Source organism: Maniola hyperantus, chromosome 6 (assembly GCF_902806685.2).
Source record: "Maniola hyperantus chromosome 6, iAphHyp1.2, whole genome shotgun sequence".
Classification (NCBI taxonomy): domain Eukaryota; kingdom Metazoa; phylum Arthropoda; class Insecta; order Lepidoptera; family Nymphalidae; genus Maniola; species Maniola hyperantus.
This window is the reverse complement of record NC_048541.1, coordinates 9,820,754-9,838,928: the sequence shown is the minus strand read 5'-3', so window position 1 is coordinate 9,838,928 and position 18,175 is coordinate 9,820,754. Positions and strand designations below refer to the sequence as shown.

Sequence of the window (18,175 nt, the reverse complement as noted above, 5' to 3'; positions counted from 1 at the left end):
TACTTCCATACTAATATTATAAATGCGAAAGTGTGTCTTTCTGTCTGTCTGTCTGCTAGCTTTTCACGGCCCAGCAGTTCAACCGATTTTGACTAAATTTGGTACAGAGTTAGCTTACATTCCGGGGCCTTGACATAGACTTTTTATCCCGGAAAATTAAAGAATTCCCACGGGATTTTTCAAAACCCTAAATCCACGCAGACCAAGTCGCGGGCATCAGCTAGTACTGTATAAAATATGCCGAAATATGACCATCTGTCTGAAAAGCTAGCTAGACAGACAGACACACTTTCGCATTAATTATAGTATTAAGTGTCTATTTATTATTTACAGGTTGAAAACCTAGTAGCCATCGAGCTAGCGTACATAAACACGAAACATCCGGACTTCCGGAGCGAAGCTGCTTTGGTCTCCGCCCTCCTGAAGAGCGACGGTCTGGTCGACGACCACGGTTCGATGTACCGCCAGAAGAACCCACGCCCCACTTCCACTCCGGTATCCACCGTTCTAAGAGTATATATCGCTTTTGATCTCTTTGCATGTAGGGAGTTGTGCTAACCGCTACTAACAGGAGGGGTAAGTCGGAATTTGCATCTGCAAGGATCCTGAAAGGTATCAGAAGGTCCGCTGGAAAATCCTGATCCGGAAAGGATGAAAATCCTCAATTTTCTTAGGCATCGGATCATAATTGGTAATTGATTTAAGATATAGATTGTAGCCAGAACGCTGGCGAAAACGAAGACAGGTGATAGTACTGATGATTACTGAGATGATAACCACAAAAAAAACAAAAAAATATTTAAGAATTCTATATTTTGTAAGTTCACGATGTATTGCAAGTAAAACATCTGACTGACGCTAGAGACCAACGAACGTTGCGTAAGTAGGCCACTAGGGGGTCAATGCCGCGTCGTAGGGTTTTGCACGATAGTTTTGAAAAATACTAAATCATTAAAACTACAAAATGAGGCAAATGGTTTACATTACATTATGTTTAGATAGTTTAACAACATCGCTAAGTTTTTGCTAGCGTTTTGGTTACATCCTGTATGTAAGTAATTGATAAATCTAAAAACCCTGTTCTGCATTTTTTCAATCTCTCAGAAACCTTATTTAGATAAATTGTTAATTATTGTACTAACCAATTAACAGCTTTGTGATGTGATGTGAATCACATGTTCATATTTGTTATTTTAGTAAAATAATAGGTAGTTTTAAACATTCAAGGATATCTTATTTGGTATATGTTTATCAGCCAAATATCCATCTTTAAGTTCCCGATTTTACCTATAACTTAAAAATTGTCTTGTCAAATCAATTAATATATTCAGTCAGCCCAAGAGATGTGGTTTAAACCTACAGTTTTTCTAATTTATTCCGCCTTTTTTCTTGGCTCTGGTTCTGTTGACTTTCAAATCTTCTTTATTAAAAATACTCGTAAATTGCACGCAAAATTTATTTATGACTTTTATAAAAGAACTCTTAAATAGCAAAAGCAGCGTAGTGTGAGTTCACTATTCGATGTTTTTGGAAGTGATACAAAAACCTCAAAACATATCGGGGCCTCCTTTAGTTCATCAAGTCTTCAAGCTATTCTAACTATTGCGAATTGTTCGTAGCTATTCCTTCGCCAAATGGGTGAAAGAGGGTCCATACTGGTATTCTTGGCAAAGCTACTGGATTGCGGTCAGGTAAATTGTCGTGATCGAAGTCCATACAAACATAGCATTTAAAGCATTTTCATTGTTTCATAGTATGCTGTTAAAATGTCATTTGCCATAGCTTCGCGCCATAATATGGGCTCTCTTTCGACAAGACATCGCTGAGGTTGCAATATTTTATATACATTTTTTTATTTGCGTAATTTTTAGCTTTAAGGATTTATTGTTCTGAACTCTGCCTAATAGTTAATTGGGAGAAATCGAAGCTTTACTTAAATATTTTTAAATAAAGAACTATGGCGTCGATTTCATAGCCAAAAACGGTATATAAGCTTTATTATGTAAAAAAAAAACTGCTCAACACAGTCTAGAAGATCTAATGATTTAAACTTTTCAATACTTTGTAAAAAGTCAGCTCGCCGCGTCACTGTTTAAAAAGCACTAACTTCATAAGTGTTAAATAACAATAATTTTTTTATTTCAAATCATCAGTCATTTTATTGCGCTGTGACGAATGTCAAAGTCACAAAGTTTGTCACCGACAAGGCAATACCTTCAAGACTGAATAGACATCTATTCATGCGCGATCCAACCTAGACCTCAACATTGCTTTTTATTCAGCATGATTGTCGTCAAGCGCAAGCCTATCTCGCAATAAAAAAAGACAGCCACAGAGTAAAGGAGCCGATATAAAGCCACGTGGAATTTGAAAAACGTTGTTATAATAGTAGGTTTTATAAAAAGTACTATGAATATTTTGTGAATTATTTACAAAATATTGCAACATCAGTGCCGCTTTACTCACTTCACGTGTTGGAAGTTTAACACTGCATGGTTAGAAATGACTTCATTTCTGACCATGCAGTGTTAAACTTGAACGCATGAGGTAACAGTACGTCGTGTGTTGCAGCACGTGCCGGCCATCACGGACGGGCAGGACAAGTCGCCACCGCATGCCAACCACGACTACCCTGGTACACCACAGGTATGATGTACTCTACTATACACCTTGTATTCTGCTGCTCGATTGCCGTAGAATGACAGCTACAATGTCACGATCGCAATCACCTCGGATTGGTTGACGTTCGTTCACTATTGGCTACAATGCATTGTTGCAACAAGAATTGCACAAATTCAGCCAATCACAACAATTGAGATTGTAATAATGATTGATGCAGCTTTTAGACAATCGCCCTACAGAACGCTAGCAAAAACGAAGACAGGTGATAGTACTGATGATTACTGATATGGTACCATAAAAAACGCGAAAAAAAACCTATATTTTGTAAAAGTTCACGATATATTGCAAATAAAACATCTGACTGAAGGTAGAGGTCAATGAACGTTGCGTAAGTTGGCCACTCACAGTCAATGCCGCGTCGTAGGTGGCATATTTTTGTACGCTATACATTGCGGGTTTGAAACATACTAAATCACTAAAAATACAAAACCTACCTTCTGTACCTCGAAAGTACTATTAAGTGTTCTGTGGCGTATATCCGTGACATGGCTAGACCCGTGTATGTTGATGATGAGATGGCAATCGGGGGACGTCCCGCACACCCACGCGACCTGTCGCGTACTATAGAATGAATCATCCCTAAAAACAATAATGAATGTTGATCTACAAGTTCAGTATATGAATAGGTGAATGGCAGTCCGGAAAACAAAGCAATGACGCCACAGAAGCCGGTCAACTTGCTGCCCGAGGTGCCGAGCCAGACCTCCCGCAAGCTCTCCGACAAAGAACTACACGACTGCGATGTTATTGGTAAGACTTTTATAACTGGACTGGAATCTCACTTGGTGATATCATTGAACTAAATTGGGTACCTATTTGACTACTACAAAAATAAATTATTTCTCAGTGATTATTAAATAGAGGGTCTTCCAAAATACGTAAAATCCACGTCCTTTTTTGGGTTTAAGTGTAATAACCATTTTAAATTATCGATTAAACTAAAAAAAAGCACGTCAAATGATTGTGACGTCACACACCGGTATTTCATAGAATCTCGCATACTAAGCGCGCGTTTTGACGTTTGATATAAAGTTACTGATTTGACTAGTTGTCAAATATACCGTATTAGTACCCTTAGAAAAGCTTTTTCATAAGAAGATCGTGTTTTATGAAGCTACCAAATTTATACTCCATCCACAAAAATAAATTAGTATAGCAATCTATAGTTAGTATAGGCGACGCAGGACCATGGCGTGTGGAGACGTGGAAGTCTATCGGTTGATGCTGATGGTAATGGTGATGATAGCGCTCTATTTGTTACGTGATCCCATACAAATGACAGAGCCAAGAATCGCAGTGGGTGTAAACCATTTTTTGACAAACATGTTTTCAAAAAAAAAATCGAAAATATTTAAAAAAACATTGGCGCATAGTTTCGTTTGTGATTGTAAGTTGACGTATTAATTATCATCGCTTCATCATTGTATTGCAAATTCAGCAAGTAACAATCAGAAAGTGTATTACAGTAATAGCCAATCTTAATAAATGATTTGAGTTTGAGTTTTAGTTTGATTGGTTAGTGACTCAAAATGGTTAACGGCTAACGCCCACTGAAATTTTTGGCTCTTTCATTTGTATGGGTTTACGAATCAGAGTTACGCATTGGGTGTTATATCCATCTATTTGGTAGTACGAAAATTGCCAGGTTATCCATGCAGCCGCGCTATTGGGTCGTCAGTAAACCCTTCATTTCCTGTTCTGTAAAAAAGGACTACTTTGGAAATTAGCTATTTTCACTTGTTTATCTACTTTGTGACGTTTTTCACAGTCGTTTATCATAAATCATACTATAATATTGCATAATATAACATAACACTACTAAATAATAATAATTATAATATTATGTAATGTGTATTATCAAGCCATATCATGCCTGCTCCAGTACTAAAAGAAATTATATTAAACCAAATATAAGCAGATTGCCTATAACTTTAAAGTGCCTAGTACACGTTGGCCCAACTTTTTTGGCGAACGTGTACAGAGTAGTGAACGACAAAGCATAGAAACATTCGTTGGCGGTATTCGATTGAAGCTCTCCGTAACTGTCACTTTTTGAGTCGGCCAATCACGGCAGAGGCAACTGTCGCATACAGTAGGAACCAATCATGATTCTGTTGTGATTTAACCATACGTGAGTTGTGGTCCCTCAATTTGTCGTTCACTGTACAGGGCTGGCTGGCGATGTGGTTATTCATATACACATCAAAGAATTTTTGGCGCAATTTGCAAAGCGTTTACGCGTTGGCTGATACTTGCCGAACGTGCTAGCCAACGTGAACACGAGATAGGCAATTCACTGGTTTTCTCTTGTGATGCTAGGTGGACGGAGCGACACAACAAACCAAAATTCTAACACAAAGACCACAGAAAACATCCGCATGATGCATTTGAGCAATATGGGTGACTTAGTGGGTGAGATACTAATAGTGGCGCAAATAATGCTTACTCAACACTCATTCTCTTCACTGATCGGTTTCCGACCACCTTCCATCTGAATTGCTGGTGTGCTTGCCGCTTTGAGTTTATACTTTCCTACTTCTATTTACGCGCAACGATCTTGTACTATGCATTTCAGCTGAAAAGGCAATTCGAATTCCTACCAAACTTTTCCACTATCAACTAAAATTTTCGGTTGGTTTGAATTTTACTGTTTTTTTTAGAAACCTATAATAAGAATTAGGTAAGTACGTAAAAATAAGAAGTATAAAGAAACCTTGAGTTTACTATGTACAAGTTTGTCAGCATTACATTTCAAGTAATTTTATGTGTACCTATTGTGTTGAAATGCATATTTTATTTTACGATAATATGTAAAGTATTACAAAAAATCTTTCCAATAATTTCACTTCTAAACAAAAATACTTAAATGTGATCTTTCAAACAGTGTAAATAGGAGTGAGAAGGTATTTACTATTATATTTTCATTAAATTATGTATCGATGTGTAGTTAAAGCTTAACCATCTATTTGGTTTCCTCTTGTTTGATTGATTATTTATTTATTTATGAGCACTTCACTATCATAACATGCACTAATAATATTAAATCTCAATATTCGATGTATTAATTTCGTTTAAACCTCCTTGATAGTTATTTACTTATAAATAAAAATTATGTTGGGGACTACAAAATTTTGAATAAAGTTAGCAGAAGTTGTCAAGGGCATTCTAGAAAGAGCGGGGGCGTTTGGTACCCTCGCATCGTAGCTTTAGGTTTATGTAATTAATTATCAGCATCAAATCGTTAATTTACAAATTCTACATTGAAAATCAAAAAGTGTTCAATGGTACCCAATTTGAATAAATGATTTGAATTTGGCCTCACGCACTGGGCAAGTAGGAATCTAGGAACCCCAGCCTTACTATCCCAAGAAAACGCCTGCCTACCATTCTGTGAATAATGTAAAAGGGTCACAGCCCTATGCAGAGCGAAAGAGAGATTCTTAAGAAAAAAACTGTTTACAGAGCGGCTGATAAAGTCGTACTTCTACATAGTACGCAAGTCGATCAAGGACACGGTACCGAAGGCTGTGATGCACTTCCTCGTGAACTACGTGAAGGACAACCTGCAGTCCGAGCTCGTCACACACCTCTACAAGTCGGACCAGGCCGACAATCTGCTCAACGAGTCCGAACACATCGCGCATCGGAGGAAGGAAGCGGCCGATATGCTCAAGGTAAACCGCCACCATCACGCACGCCACCCTAAGCAATTTCACCCTCATCACCTGGGTGTCTGGTGCGCTTCGACCGTCCGTTGTGCCAAATCCTTTTTTCCACGCACATGCAAACTGTGGAATCAACTCCCTTCGGCGGCAGACCAACAAATTCATGAAAGGCCGGCAACGCATTGGCGGTTCCTCTGGTGTTGCAAATGTGCATGGGCTGCGGTAATCACTTAACATCAGATTATGATCCGCCTGCTCCTTTGCTCGCTATTTTTATTTTTAAAAAATCCAAACCATCAGCCTATATGCGTACATTATCCATAGCCACCGCTGGACATGGGCATTTTCAAGAGCACACCACCAAAACAGTCCTCCGTCATTCTCATCCATCAGCTTCCCGTCACGTTCAGTTGATGTCGTCGTTCCAGCAGGCTGGAGGTCGTCCAGTACGCTTACCGGTACGCAATCTCCACTTCAAAACACGTCTGCATTTTTGGGGCAAAAAGTATGTCCGTCCTTGGGATGCAAGCTATCTGTGTGCCAAATTTGGTCTAAATCGCTTGAATGGATGGGCCATAAAAAGGTTGCAGACAGACTGAATGACATGTTTTCGTAATTTATAATATTAGTAGGTAGGTAGGGTAGTAATAAAATAAGCCATAGATGTTTTTTGTGGATAATAACCTAAAGTTACCAAATTCTCTACAATCGTCGCAAAACTTCCCGGCTGCTTTTATGCGGTTTATTATTTAAATACTGATTTCACTTCACCATAATTTGCCTCAATAGCTCAACAGGTAAAGGAGTGGACTGAAAACTGAAAGGTCGACGGTTCAAACCCCGCCCGTTGCACTATTGTCGTACCTACTCCTAGCGCAAGCCTGACGCTTAGTCGGGAGGAAAGGGGAATATTAGTCATTTAACATGGCTAATATTCTTAAAAACTGAAATTAAATATATTATTTAAATTCACAGATTATGGTCAAGGTTCTGTGATGAGCTTTCTTACGACATTTGTAATACTGTCCATAAAGTGTTCCCAACAACTTGTTTGCAGGCTCTGCAGCGCGCCGGTCAAATCATAAGCGAAATCCGCGAAACCCACATGTGGTGATGGTCTGCCCAACAAGAAGACTCTAGTCTGTGAATTAGTGAATAGGAGCTCAGAGCTCTGTACATACATACTCCTGTATCTAGGTGAATTTACGCATAGGCATTTTTACTTATTTTACTTATTAGTATAGTATTCAGATTGACCATATCACAGCGGCACAAATGTCAGCAGTGATCTAATAATCCATATTACGTAAGTCCGTACTAAATGACATCTCACGCGCCATTTTAACTTAACGGGTAACTGTCATATCAAAGTACGGTTCACCTTTAAAATAAGGACCAAAACCGTACTTTTGACATGACAATTGACACAAAAAGAATTAGAATTCGAAAAAACATTTTGTTCGCATAATAATTAATACTACGCACTAGTTTTCGCGAACCGTACTCTCATTCTGTTGAACTGCAGTCAGTACACCTTGTTCAGTCTGGCTTTGACATTAGCAAGGTGCGAAGCGGCGCTATTCAAACGAAAAAAGCATTGAATTAAGAACCTAAATGTGAATTTAAACTCCAATAATAATCACATTCTTGAAACAATAATCCAAGTTGACTAATGGCTGATTTTTCAATCGGCAGTTAACTTTTATCTGATGAATAATTTTGACGTTTTGACAGATTTGCTATACAAAAACTGTCAAAACCTCAAACATACTTATTATTTATGATAGAAAAATCGGCCCTTAATGAATAGAATCGTTTTCCCCCCGTAGGGTAGAAAACGATTATTTAGGTTTCAGCTGAAGCTTGACCCACATTGAGATTAGCTGTCAAATATCGTACTTATTTGTCTATGGTCAGCCTTCATTAATGTGTCCAACCCCATGAGTATTCGATCATCCTGGTCTGTGACGCGACTTAGTGCCGACTAGGATCACAGATCACTTTCCTTCAGTACCTGTCTCATAATAGCTGTCAAGTTTTTAAGTGTGTGGGTCAAGCTTCGGCTGAAACCTAAATAATCGTTTTCTACCCTACGGGGGGAAAACGGTTCTATTTAGGTGTTCGAGCCTCCGCTTGACCCACATTGAGACGTGTTTATATTCTGACGGCGCTAATCGCGTACTGTGACCAGAATGTATGGTTGTAATGAAATGAAAAACATATAGGAACCCAATTATTCACTATATTATGCAATTACACAAAATCGGTTTATACAAATCAAATGTTATTATATTGGAGTAAAACTGCTCAATAATGGATTATTCCTAGCCCTATTTACATTCATTGGACTAATCTCTCTAAAGTAATGTTTGAATACTGTATTTTCAGATTTCCAATTTCCCCGCTTCAAGATATCATCTATTGATTCATGCCTGTTATACAAGATGTCAGATGCGACCGCTGCCCGGAAGCTTCCTGATGGGCCATGTATACCGGCTTCCTTCAATAATGTCCGTATCCAGCCTGCTATGACTGTACGAGAGGCATTCTTCACTTTTCCCCTTGTTGTAATAAAAAGATTATATATTTCTTTATGACTCGCTCTTCTTTCACTCGATTTCTCAACTTGAGTACGTACCCACGTGACTAAGTCCAATTTTGGATTGGAAGATTTGATAATCCTCCAACCTGACTGTCGATATTCAGCCCTATCTGTCTTTGAACCAAACTGTGGCCATAAAGTTAACTCAGACCCGTGGTCCACCAGAGAGTTGTTGTCCATCTTTAACAAGGTGAGGTCATGAACCCTGCGACCTGAAGCCAACAGAAGAATAACTGCTAGGTGTCGTGACACTTCGAATAAACTTTCTGTGTTGATGGTATATTCATTTAAATAGTTAATGAGTTTTCCAATTGGCCATATTGCTGGCATTCCCACGCTGGGATGTATTAGTTGAATTCCTTTTAATATGTGTTTTATGACTGGGTGGTTATTCATGAGCTCAGCCTTTTCTGGATTAGCGAAATTCACCACCACAGATTTGTGTAGCAATATCGTTTTAGGAGCGAGTTTAATCTCGTTGTGTAAATAGCCCAGGTACTGTGCTAATTGTGTTACTGATGGGTTACGAGGTGAATACCTTTCCCGTGTGCACCATTGCAGCCATCTATCCCACGCGTGTTTGTAGGTTTTTTGTGTAGACCTGCGCCATGACGCTTCTAGTAATTTGATATTATTTTGGGGCCATCCCCTTAAGAGATTGGACCACTCCGTATTTTCCATACCTGCAATTGTAAGGACTCTACTGCTGGGGGTGGCCTCCCCGTCCGGAGATCTATTAAGTGGTTCTCTAAATTGTGAATTGTCATTGGGGCTAACTCTGCCCTCTGTTTCAACATTGGCTGCCAAAAAGTTCTTTCCCAGTTGGGTGCAATGAGCAGATAACTTCCCGTGCAATTGTCTAGGTGATGTAAAACTCTGGGTATCAGTCCCGGAGGAGGAAAGACATATGCTAGCTTGAAGTGCCATGTCCTTGTGAAAGCATCTATGAATAGGGCTTCCTGATCCCGAGCGTCTTCTGACACATATGCATTCACCACTGCAGATTCCTTTGAGGCAAACAAATCTACCTGCGGTTGACCGAATCTCTGGAATATTACTTGTATTATCTCCCTGTTCAGGTGCCACTCTGGCAATTGACTGCAACGAGACAGACTGTCTGCGATTCCATTGTATCGACCTGGGAGATACCGAGCCAAGAGATGTATGTTGAATTTTCTCAGTAGTTCGAATATTGCAAATGTCATTTTTAAGAGTCTGATTGATTTTGTTCCCCCCTGCTTTGTCAAGTAAGCAACGACTGTTTTGTTGTCTGTTTGTAACATTACTGATTCCCCTTTCAACTTGGACCCCTGTAACCTGAGAATCTCGTATACCGCCCAGAGTTCCTTTTGATTGCTGTGCCAAAATTTCTGGATAGGGTCCCATAAGCCGTTTAGATGAAGGGAATTCACCAATGCCCCCCATCCTACGTCTGCTGCATCTGTTATCATGAAGACCGTTGGGCTCTTCATGACTATTGGGGATTGATCTCGAGCATGGTCTAGCCACCACTGTAACTCTTTGGTAACGTCCCTTGGAATAACATATTTTTGGTATGGTTTGTTCTCTGGTAATCGATTCGCATTTATTTGAATGAGTCTTGGATGCAATCTCCCCCTTGGTACCGTAAATGCTGCGAAATTCAGTCTTCCTAGTAACATTTTTGCCGTTTTCCAGCACCAAATTTTCTTTTTTAGTATGATGTTGATTATTCTCATCAGTTCTCTTGATTTCTCCTCCGGGAGTTCTTTTATGTTGTTTTTGGTGTCCCACTGGACGCCTAGAAAGATAAGCTGTGTGCTTGGAATTGTTCTTGATTTTTGGTAGTTGATGCACCAGCCCAACCTCTCCAATAAGTCTATAAGGAATTTTGCATGTCTCTGTAGTACATGAGCATCTTGATGTACAACCAAGAAGTCGTCGAGATACACGATTATCCTTAGTCCCTGTTCCCTGCAATAATGGGCCAACCAATTAGTGATTTTTGCAAATGCATTGGGCGCCGAAGCTAATCCAAATGGGAGACATGTCATCTGATAGAAGTACCCCTTATAAGAAAGGCTAAGGAATCTTTGATGTGCTTTCACAATAGGAATGTGAAAATATGCTTGAGATAAATCGATTTTGATCATATGATCATTCGGTTTCAAAAAGGAAGGCACCCTATATATATTTACTATATGAAACTTATGTGGCTTTAAATAATCATTTAATTGTTTCAAATTAAAAATAGCTCTGTATGAGCCATCCCCTTTGTTTCTAGTGAACATCTGGGATAAAAATCCAAGTTTGTCTGAGTTTCTTGCTATAGCACCACATTCTTTCATTTGAGCAATGCACTCATCCATCTTAAGAGAAGGCTTAGTGAGATAGCGTAAGGAATTTAATTTAGATAATCTCACTAAAGGTGGTTTTTTATAGAAAGGGATCCTATAGCCTGATAAAATAGATATAACCGGATCCGGGGCTCCTATTGCCCTCCATTCATCCATCCTCTTAATTACTTGACCTGCAAAGAACTTACTGTTTTGCCCTTTTGTTTGGTGTTGTCTAAAGGGCTTTTTATTTGCTGAGAAGTCATGTTTTCGTGTGGTCGGTAGTCGTGTGGTCGGTGGCCGCATCGTTGGTGGCCGCGTTGACTGAGAAGTTCTGCCTTTGTAATGGTAACTCCTTTTTGTTTGTAGAGCAGGTTTTTGGGTACGAGGTTTTTTGTCAAGAAAAAACTTGAAAAGCCCTCCTTGTTCCTTTATAACTTCCGATAATTTTGCTTCTGCAAATAGATGTGACTCCGATGGGGAGTATACTTTGGAGGATTTCGTTTAGCTGTTTATTACGACCTTTATATATCGCTCTTCGATGTTGGATTGTCTCTGCACGTCTACCACACACATATTGTAGTAATGAGTCTGATGTCTTTCTAAATGTGGAGTCCGGATTTAAGAAATATTTACTGATAAATCCCTTGATATCTGGTGAACTTTGATCATAAATTTCTTGAAAGTACTTTCTCTGTTTTAGGAGTCCATGTGATATTGCTCCCAAACATAAATCCATTCTCTCCAAGGTGGCAACTTGCTGCCATGGAGGGGTCACATTAGCAAGTATACTATTTATTTTCAAATTAGAGAACACAGGCGATGCCTGAAATTGTTTCTGGACATCCCCATATTTAATGTTTGCCCATCCTGGAGAGTCTAATCGTTGACATTGTTTTCCTTGTTTTGCCAGCAGGGGATCAGCTGCAGTAATTTTTGGTTCTGTCTCCGAAGTTGTTGGGTCAAAGTTAAACAGCTGAAGGTCCCCATCATTTAAAATAACTGCCTCCTGAAATGTAGGAGCCTGCCACGGTACAGATTCCCCACTCTGCGTTTCAGTATTACTCTGAGTATTTGCTTCCTCTTGGGTACTTGTAACTGATTCAAATGATTCATTAAGTCCAGTGTCAATAGGCTTTGGTCTTTTAACTCATTTAGACTTGCACATTGCTTGGCCGACATATCTACTAGTTGACTAAACATTTCATTCTGTTTCTGAATCATCAGAATTAATTGATCTTCTCTTTTGGTCCTTTTTTCAGGAGAACAATCCAATCTCTCCTCGCTCCAAGGTCTGCGTCTATCAAGACTTGAGGGGGGAGTCATTCCCCCTTCTTTCTCTTTTAAAATTTTTTGAGCGTCATTGCGCGAAATGAACGCTTGTTTTAGGTTATGTACCGTATCCATAAATTTTAAATAAAATTCACCTTTGTGCATCTTTTCCATTAGAGCGTGCGGGGCGTAGATTAAAGCGCGCCCTAATGGCCAACGAATTAGCTTTCGCTTGATATATTTAAACTTCCGTTCGCTAATAGAAGTAGCATTAATATCGAAACATTGTATTAATTTTACTGTGGGAATTGCAAAACGAAGTCTGCATTCTGTATCTGCTGATAACCCCTCCCCAAACAGTTCGGTATAGGATAAGTTTTCCACCTCCCACGTGCGCCATCCATCTGGGTAATGGTCATCCAGCACTGTAGTCAGATTTCTAAAGACTTGTGCGTCTTCCTCTGGAGGAATCCACTTCAATATATCGTCAAAAGTCAAGGCCATTGGGGCAGCGATGCAGCAACAATAATGTCTGCAAACAAACGGCTAGCTTTAGAACACCTTTAATGCAATTTGCAAGTTGCAACATGTACACACCGAGTACTAGAACGTATTCACTACTTAGTGCGTGAAACGTCAAACTAGCCAAGTTATTACTTTACTCTATATAGACATTCAACGCTATGGTTACGATTTCATCCAAGTGCGCAGAGCGCTATCAATGTAAGCAATCCGACCAAAGATTACCCATATATTCATATAATCCGACGATCTAGGTGATCGGCTATGAATCTAAGTCAGAGCCACAGAGGCCAGTAAAACAAGAAAAATTAAGATGCTGTTTGAATAGGCAGGCGACAGTCGGCTGTGCAGGCGTCAGTCGGCTGTGTAGACGTCCCAGACGTCAATCGACTCACGCCTTCGGTCGGCTGCTGTGTCGCCTGTGCAGGCGTCAAGTCAGCCCTCAGTCGGACAGGCGCAGCCGACGCGTCGGTCGGCTACGCAGCCGTCAGTCGGCTGAGCAGCCTCCAAAGCAATACATGGCTCGTATTATGTACGTTGCTGAAGTAATAATCAGACAACTCACATGTTAAACAGTATAGCGAAACTATGACTGTTTACAACTCAGCCGTCTTGCGAGCGGGCTGTTATCAGTATGAGCCTTATTATGAATATTAAGTATATTTCACTCTTCAATACTTCTACTCTGCACGATGTTTGAAAGCGTACTGAAGGAAAGTGATCTGTGATCCTAGTCGGCACTAAGTCGCGTCACAGACCAGGATGATCGAATACTCATGGGGTTGGACACATTAATGAAGGCTGACCATAGACAAATAAGTACGATATTTGACAGCTAATCTCAATGTGGGTCAAGCGGAGGCTCGAACACCTAAATAATAAGTTATTAGATAACAACATCGTAAACTTTTATATTTTGTCAAGTACTGAGCACGGCGACATTTTAGCCGCTGCGGTGACTGTGGTTACGTCTGAAAGGATCCACATACTTGACATATTTGCTTTGGCGCCGGTTATATTTTCTGCGGCTCTCCTTCGCACCGAACTCATGACAATCCGGCTTTGTTTTACTTTTAAGTTTTGTATTCTGAAATAGCAAAAATTCGAGCCTAAGCTGAGAATATCGAAGCAAATGTGTTTATACACTGAAAGACAGCGGGTATCTCCTATAAATCGAATACGTGAAAGGAAATTGATTATTTTAATCAAAGCTACTATACCCTATCCGCGGAAAAAAGTTAGTATAGCGCTCTCTGTTATTTAATCCCACACAAATGATAGTGGCAACAACAATGAAACAACTGTCAACACGAACACCACTTGATTTTATTTCTTTGTACGTTCGGTGGAACACTTCGAATCGGCACATAAAATAACTGTCATTTTGTATGGCATACATCTTCCATCGTACTTGTGTATATATCCATTTTATTTTAGTGATTAAAACGTGATTTTCATCAAAAAAATTACGAAGGTTCCTAGCAAGTCAAACTTATTTTGCAAATTATTGTAAAGTGGTTCCAGACTAAAACTGATCTCAAGCGGGCCAACCAAAAGGTTCTGTTAGTAAAGCTATCCTTTGCTTCGCTTTATACAGTGGTGCCAAATTTAATTATTTTTATCAATATTGGAAGGCATTATGATGTTAACCCGCCCTTTCACATAGGTATTTGATTTTTAGGATTTCTTGTGTCTCTAGGTCTATTTTATTAGTGTTATGAACACTCATCTTAATAATTAAGCTTCATGCTTAAAAACGCAGATGTTCTTTTACGTTTTTTATTAAGAATTCGTTATATGTATTAATTTGTTGGTAAAAGAAAGAATATTTTCAAAATAAAAGTCTAACTAAACAAGCAACAAAATTACCATTGATTAGTGATTGCACAAAAATGATACTGCTTGTTTTCAGTTACCATTTCACTTTTAATCGTGTATTTACAATTTTACTAGGATAGTCAACGTTCATAATGTTTAGTTACTTTAATTACGCATTATCATCAGTGATATTAATTGTATTTGTTTCCCTTACCCGTAGTTTATACCAATAAACAATTTGTGGTTATTGTTTTCGACGAAACTTGTAAAAAACTTGTCAAGAACTTACTTACTTATTTGTTTTTGGAATAATATTTTTCTCCCTTATGTTAATAATATTTTTTCGTCTTAAGATAGTAGAGAGAAGGTAGTTGAGAAAAATTACAAGTATTTTACAAATTTTGACTCTTTGATTTGTTTTTGGTCTAAACAAAAAAGGCAACAATGCTTAGTTACTGCATATTTGTAGGATACAAATGTTTTCGATCTTGGTGTAAACGCAATGTAAATAATATCCTTTTTGGTATTAGGAAATTTATAAAATGTTTTCTATGAATTGCGAACGTATGTTGTGTTTTGTGTAAAGAGCCTTGTATACATTGGATCAACACATTCGGCGAACGTGTACAAAGCTTCTTTTCGCGTGCAATCAGCTCTGGCCGCCAGCCTTTTTCATTCAAACTTCACTAGGAATCCTGGAGTAATTTGCAAATAGGCCCTTTGCCAGCACTTACCGAACGCTTTGGGCCAATGTGCACTGGAGCTTTAATGCTGATCGCACATTACAGGTACAGCGGCACGTGGCAAATTTTCCTTGGCGAAAATACGTCAGCAATACGTATTTTTGTAATGTGCGATGAACTTATACGAATTTGAATTATTACTTTGTTTCTTCTAAATAGGTAAATGATAGTTTTAACGTTATAGTTTTATACATTTTTATTGAACAGGCTATTATTATTAATATATACCTAATTTCGTCATCTCTCAATGATTTACATTAATTCGTAGTTCCTCGAACGTTGATATTTTTCATCATAATGCATGCATTCTCGTCATTTTGTGTCATCATTTAAACGTATTTATTTAAAATTAATTTTTATTATCGCCTATTTAGGGAGTAGTGAGTAATCCCAATGTTAGAAAATGTATTTATTGTTATATAGTCCGATGTGTGATGTGCTTTATGTACCGAACGAAACCAATTGAATGTTAAATAAACAAGATTGTATTTAAGTCTGTTAAAAAATATAGAATATTGTGATCTACATAGCCTGTGTTTCTTTTTATTTCCAAAGGAAGTTGGGAGGGGGAATAAAAAACATAATTATTGTTAGATTTTTATTGGCTATCAGGATATAACCAGGAATAAGTAGGTAGATAAAAACAAATATTTAACCGATTATTATAGATCTAGGACTGAACTCTCAACTGGAAAAAAACAAGTTTGAACGATTTTACAAATACAAAACGTCAAATATAAGTATTCCTCAGTTGAAAATTATTTGCGATAAAAAAGCGTTTTTTTAAACTTTTCAGTGTAAAATAAGTGCTTGCAATTTAAAATCATTATTAGTACAGAAAATTTAACAGAATTAAAACTGGTTTAATAGATAGCAATAAAAATGTATTGTTATTTATTATAGCACAGCCACTTAAACATTTTCATCAAAATGATTTATACAAAACATGTAGGTACATTCACAAGTCACAACAACTACATGCATACAATATTACTGTCATGGCCCTTTGTCTAGTTATGGCAAGGTATTCTATATTATGCCACAGACACAATTATTCTTAGTCTAAAAATCTTAAAATTTAATGCCTTAAGTCCAAGATGGGCTGCAGACTGCAACCTTAGGTGACACTGCGGCTAGCAACTGCAGTGCTGACTGCGTATTGTATTGCGTAGAATGCGTAGAACCATACCCTAGTCACTATGCTCTCGTGCGAGACAGAATGTCGAATAACTACCGATAGTTTACAAATGTGTCTTTCGTTAGAAGAGGAAGTTGATGACGACTTGTTGCTATTTGCCAAAAAAAAAAGAAAAACACCGGATCTTTTATTTAAAAGTCGAACAAAAGAATCTCGGTATTGGAAAAAAATCGGTATTATAATACCGACTTTTTATAATATAACTATAGTTATTGAAAAAATTCGGTATTCGAAAGCCCTATATGTACTCTGAGGTTCGGGTCACGACTGGCGTTACAGTCTGCGACCGCTGTGCGCCGCAGCTGCAGGCCGCAGTGTTGCCGCGCTCGGAATCAATTTCATACAAATACAAAGAAACTAGTGGTGTCGTTTGCGGTCTGCAGCCCATCTCAGACTTGTACCTTTAACAGTTGTCTTTTGCACCCATAATGCTGCACCATTATGATTGTAATATTGGACTAGATCCTGTATGATTTCCCTAATCGTACATAATATCTTAAGATGCAAGAGTTCAAGTCCAAATCATAGCTTATCACACAACTGATATGCCTATACGAACATTTTGCAGGTTCAGGTCCAAAATCTAATAGGTCTCATCTTCCCTTGTCAACCACTTAATTTTTTTTTTTGTATAAATCTTGTACAAATGTATTTTAAACACGTATAATACCTATTCTACGAACTTTTATAAAATTAGGTTATTAGGTTATTTAGATATCCAAGCTAAGAAAGAGAAAACGGGCGCCATATTGTGACGTCTGCCGTCTTAACTAGAAATATAATGAGGCTAATTCCGGTGTACACAATCTCTAAACTAAACTTAAATGGCACGTCTAAATCTATTGCTATCCCTTTCATAATGTTGCTTGCGGAAAAGGATATCACTAAAATTAGACCTGTTAATTTAGTTTAGTTTAGAGATTGTGTACAAGAGAATCGGCCCCATTGTTCGTTTATCGTAACTTGACGCGTGAGTAACATATTGGCACCATTGCTTTGTTTCTTTATTCTTTAGAACTTAGGGTTTATTATTTTCTTTAGAACTTAGAGTTTATTATTTCATGATTTGCAATGGTGCCAGCAAACCCACGCGCCAAATTACAATGAACGGTCAATATTTTGATTATCGATGGATTTTGTAGAGCAAACTTTGTTAGTTTGGACGCGTTATACATGAGATTGACCTGATACGGCAGTGATGGCACATCATTTGAGGTCACGGATATTACCCTAAGGTACCCTAAAATTAGAATATGAAGTAGGTGTAGATAGGTATGGAATAGAAACATGCCAATTAGTGCCTAATCTATAATATAAAAATGAATCACCAAATGCTTGGTCATCGCAAATCTCAAGAA

At 38.3% G+C, this 18,175-nt stretch overlaps 1 protein-coding gene across 14 annotated transcripts in view; it reads left to right on the top strand.

Moving 5' to 3' along the window:
* Positions 1-16,144, top strand: part of Drp1 (dynamin related protein 1) — a 29,197-nt gene extending 13,053 nt beyond the window's left edge. For 3 of the 14 annotated variants that reach the window (XM_034969342.2, XM_034969345.2, XM_069499110.1), the window contains 8 exons: positions 334-513; positions 1,620-1,691; positions 2,572-2,646; positions 3,309-3,432; positions 5,002-5,094; positions 6,145-6,356; positions 7,405-8,161; positions 13,942-16,144. In XM_034969342.2, coding sequence (XP_034825233.1) covers positions 334-513; positions 1,620-1,691; positions 2,572-2,646; positions 3,309-3,432; positions 5,002-5,094; positions 6,145-6,356; positions 7,405-7,461 — 813 coding nt within the window. In that variant the 3' untranslated portion in view covers positions 7,462-8,161; positions 13,942-16,144. The remainder of the gene's footprint in view (positions 1-333; positions 514-1,619; positions 1,692-2,571; positions 2,647-3,308; positions 3,433-5,001; positions 5,095-6,144; positions 6,357-7,404; positions 8,162-13,941) is intronic. The other 11 variants (XM_034969344.2, XM_069499103.1, XM_034969347.2 and 8 more) reach the window with 7 other exon arrangements.
* The last annotated feature ends 2,031 nt before the right edge of the window (positions 16,145-18,175 follow it).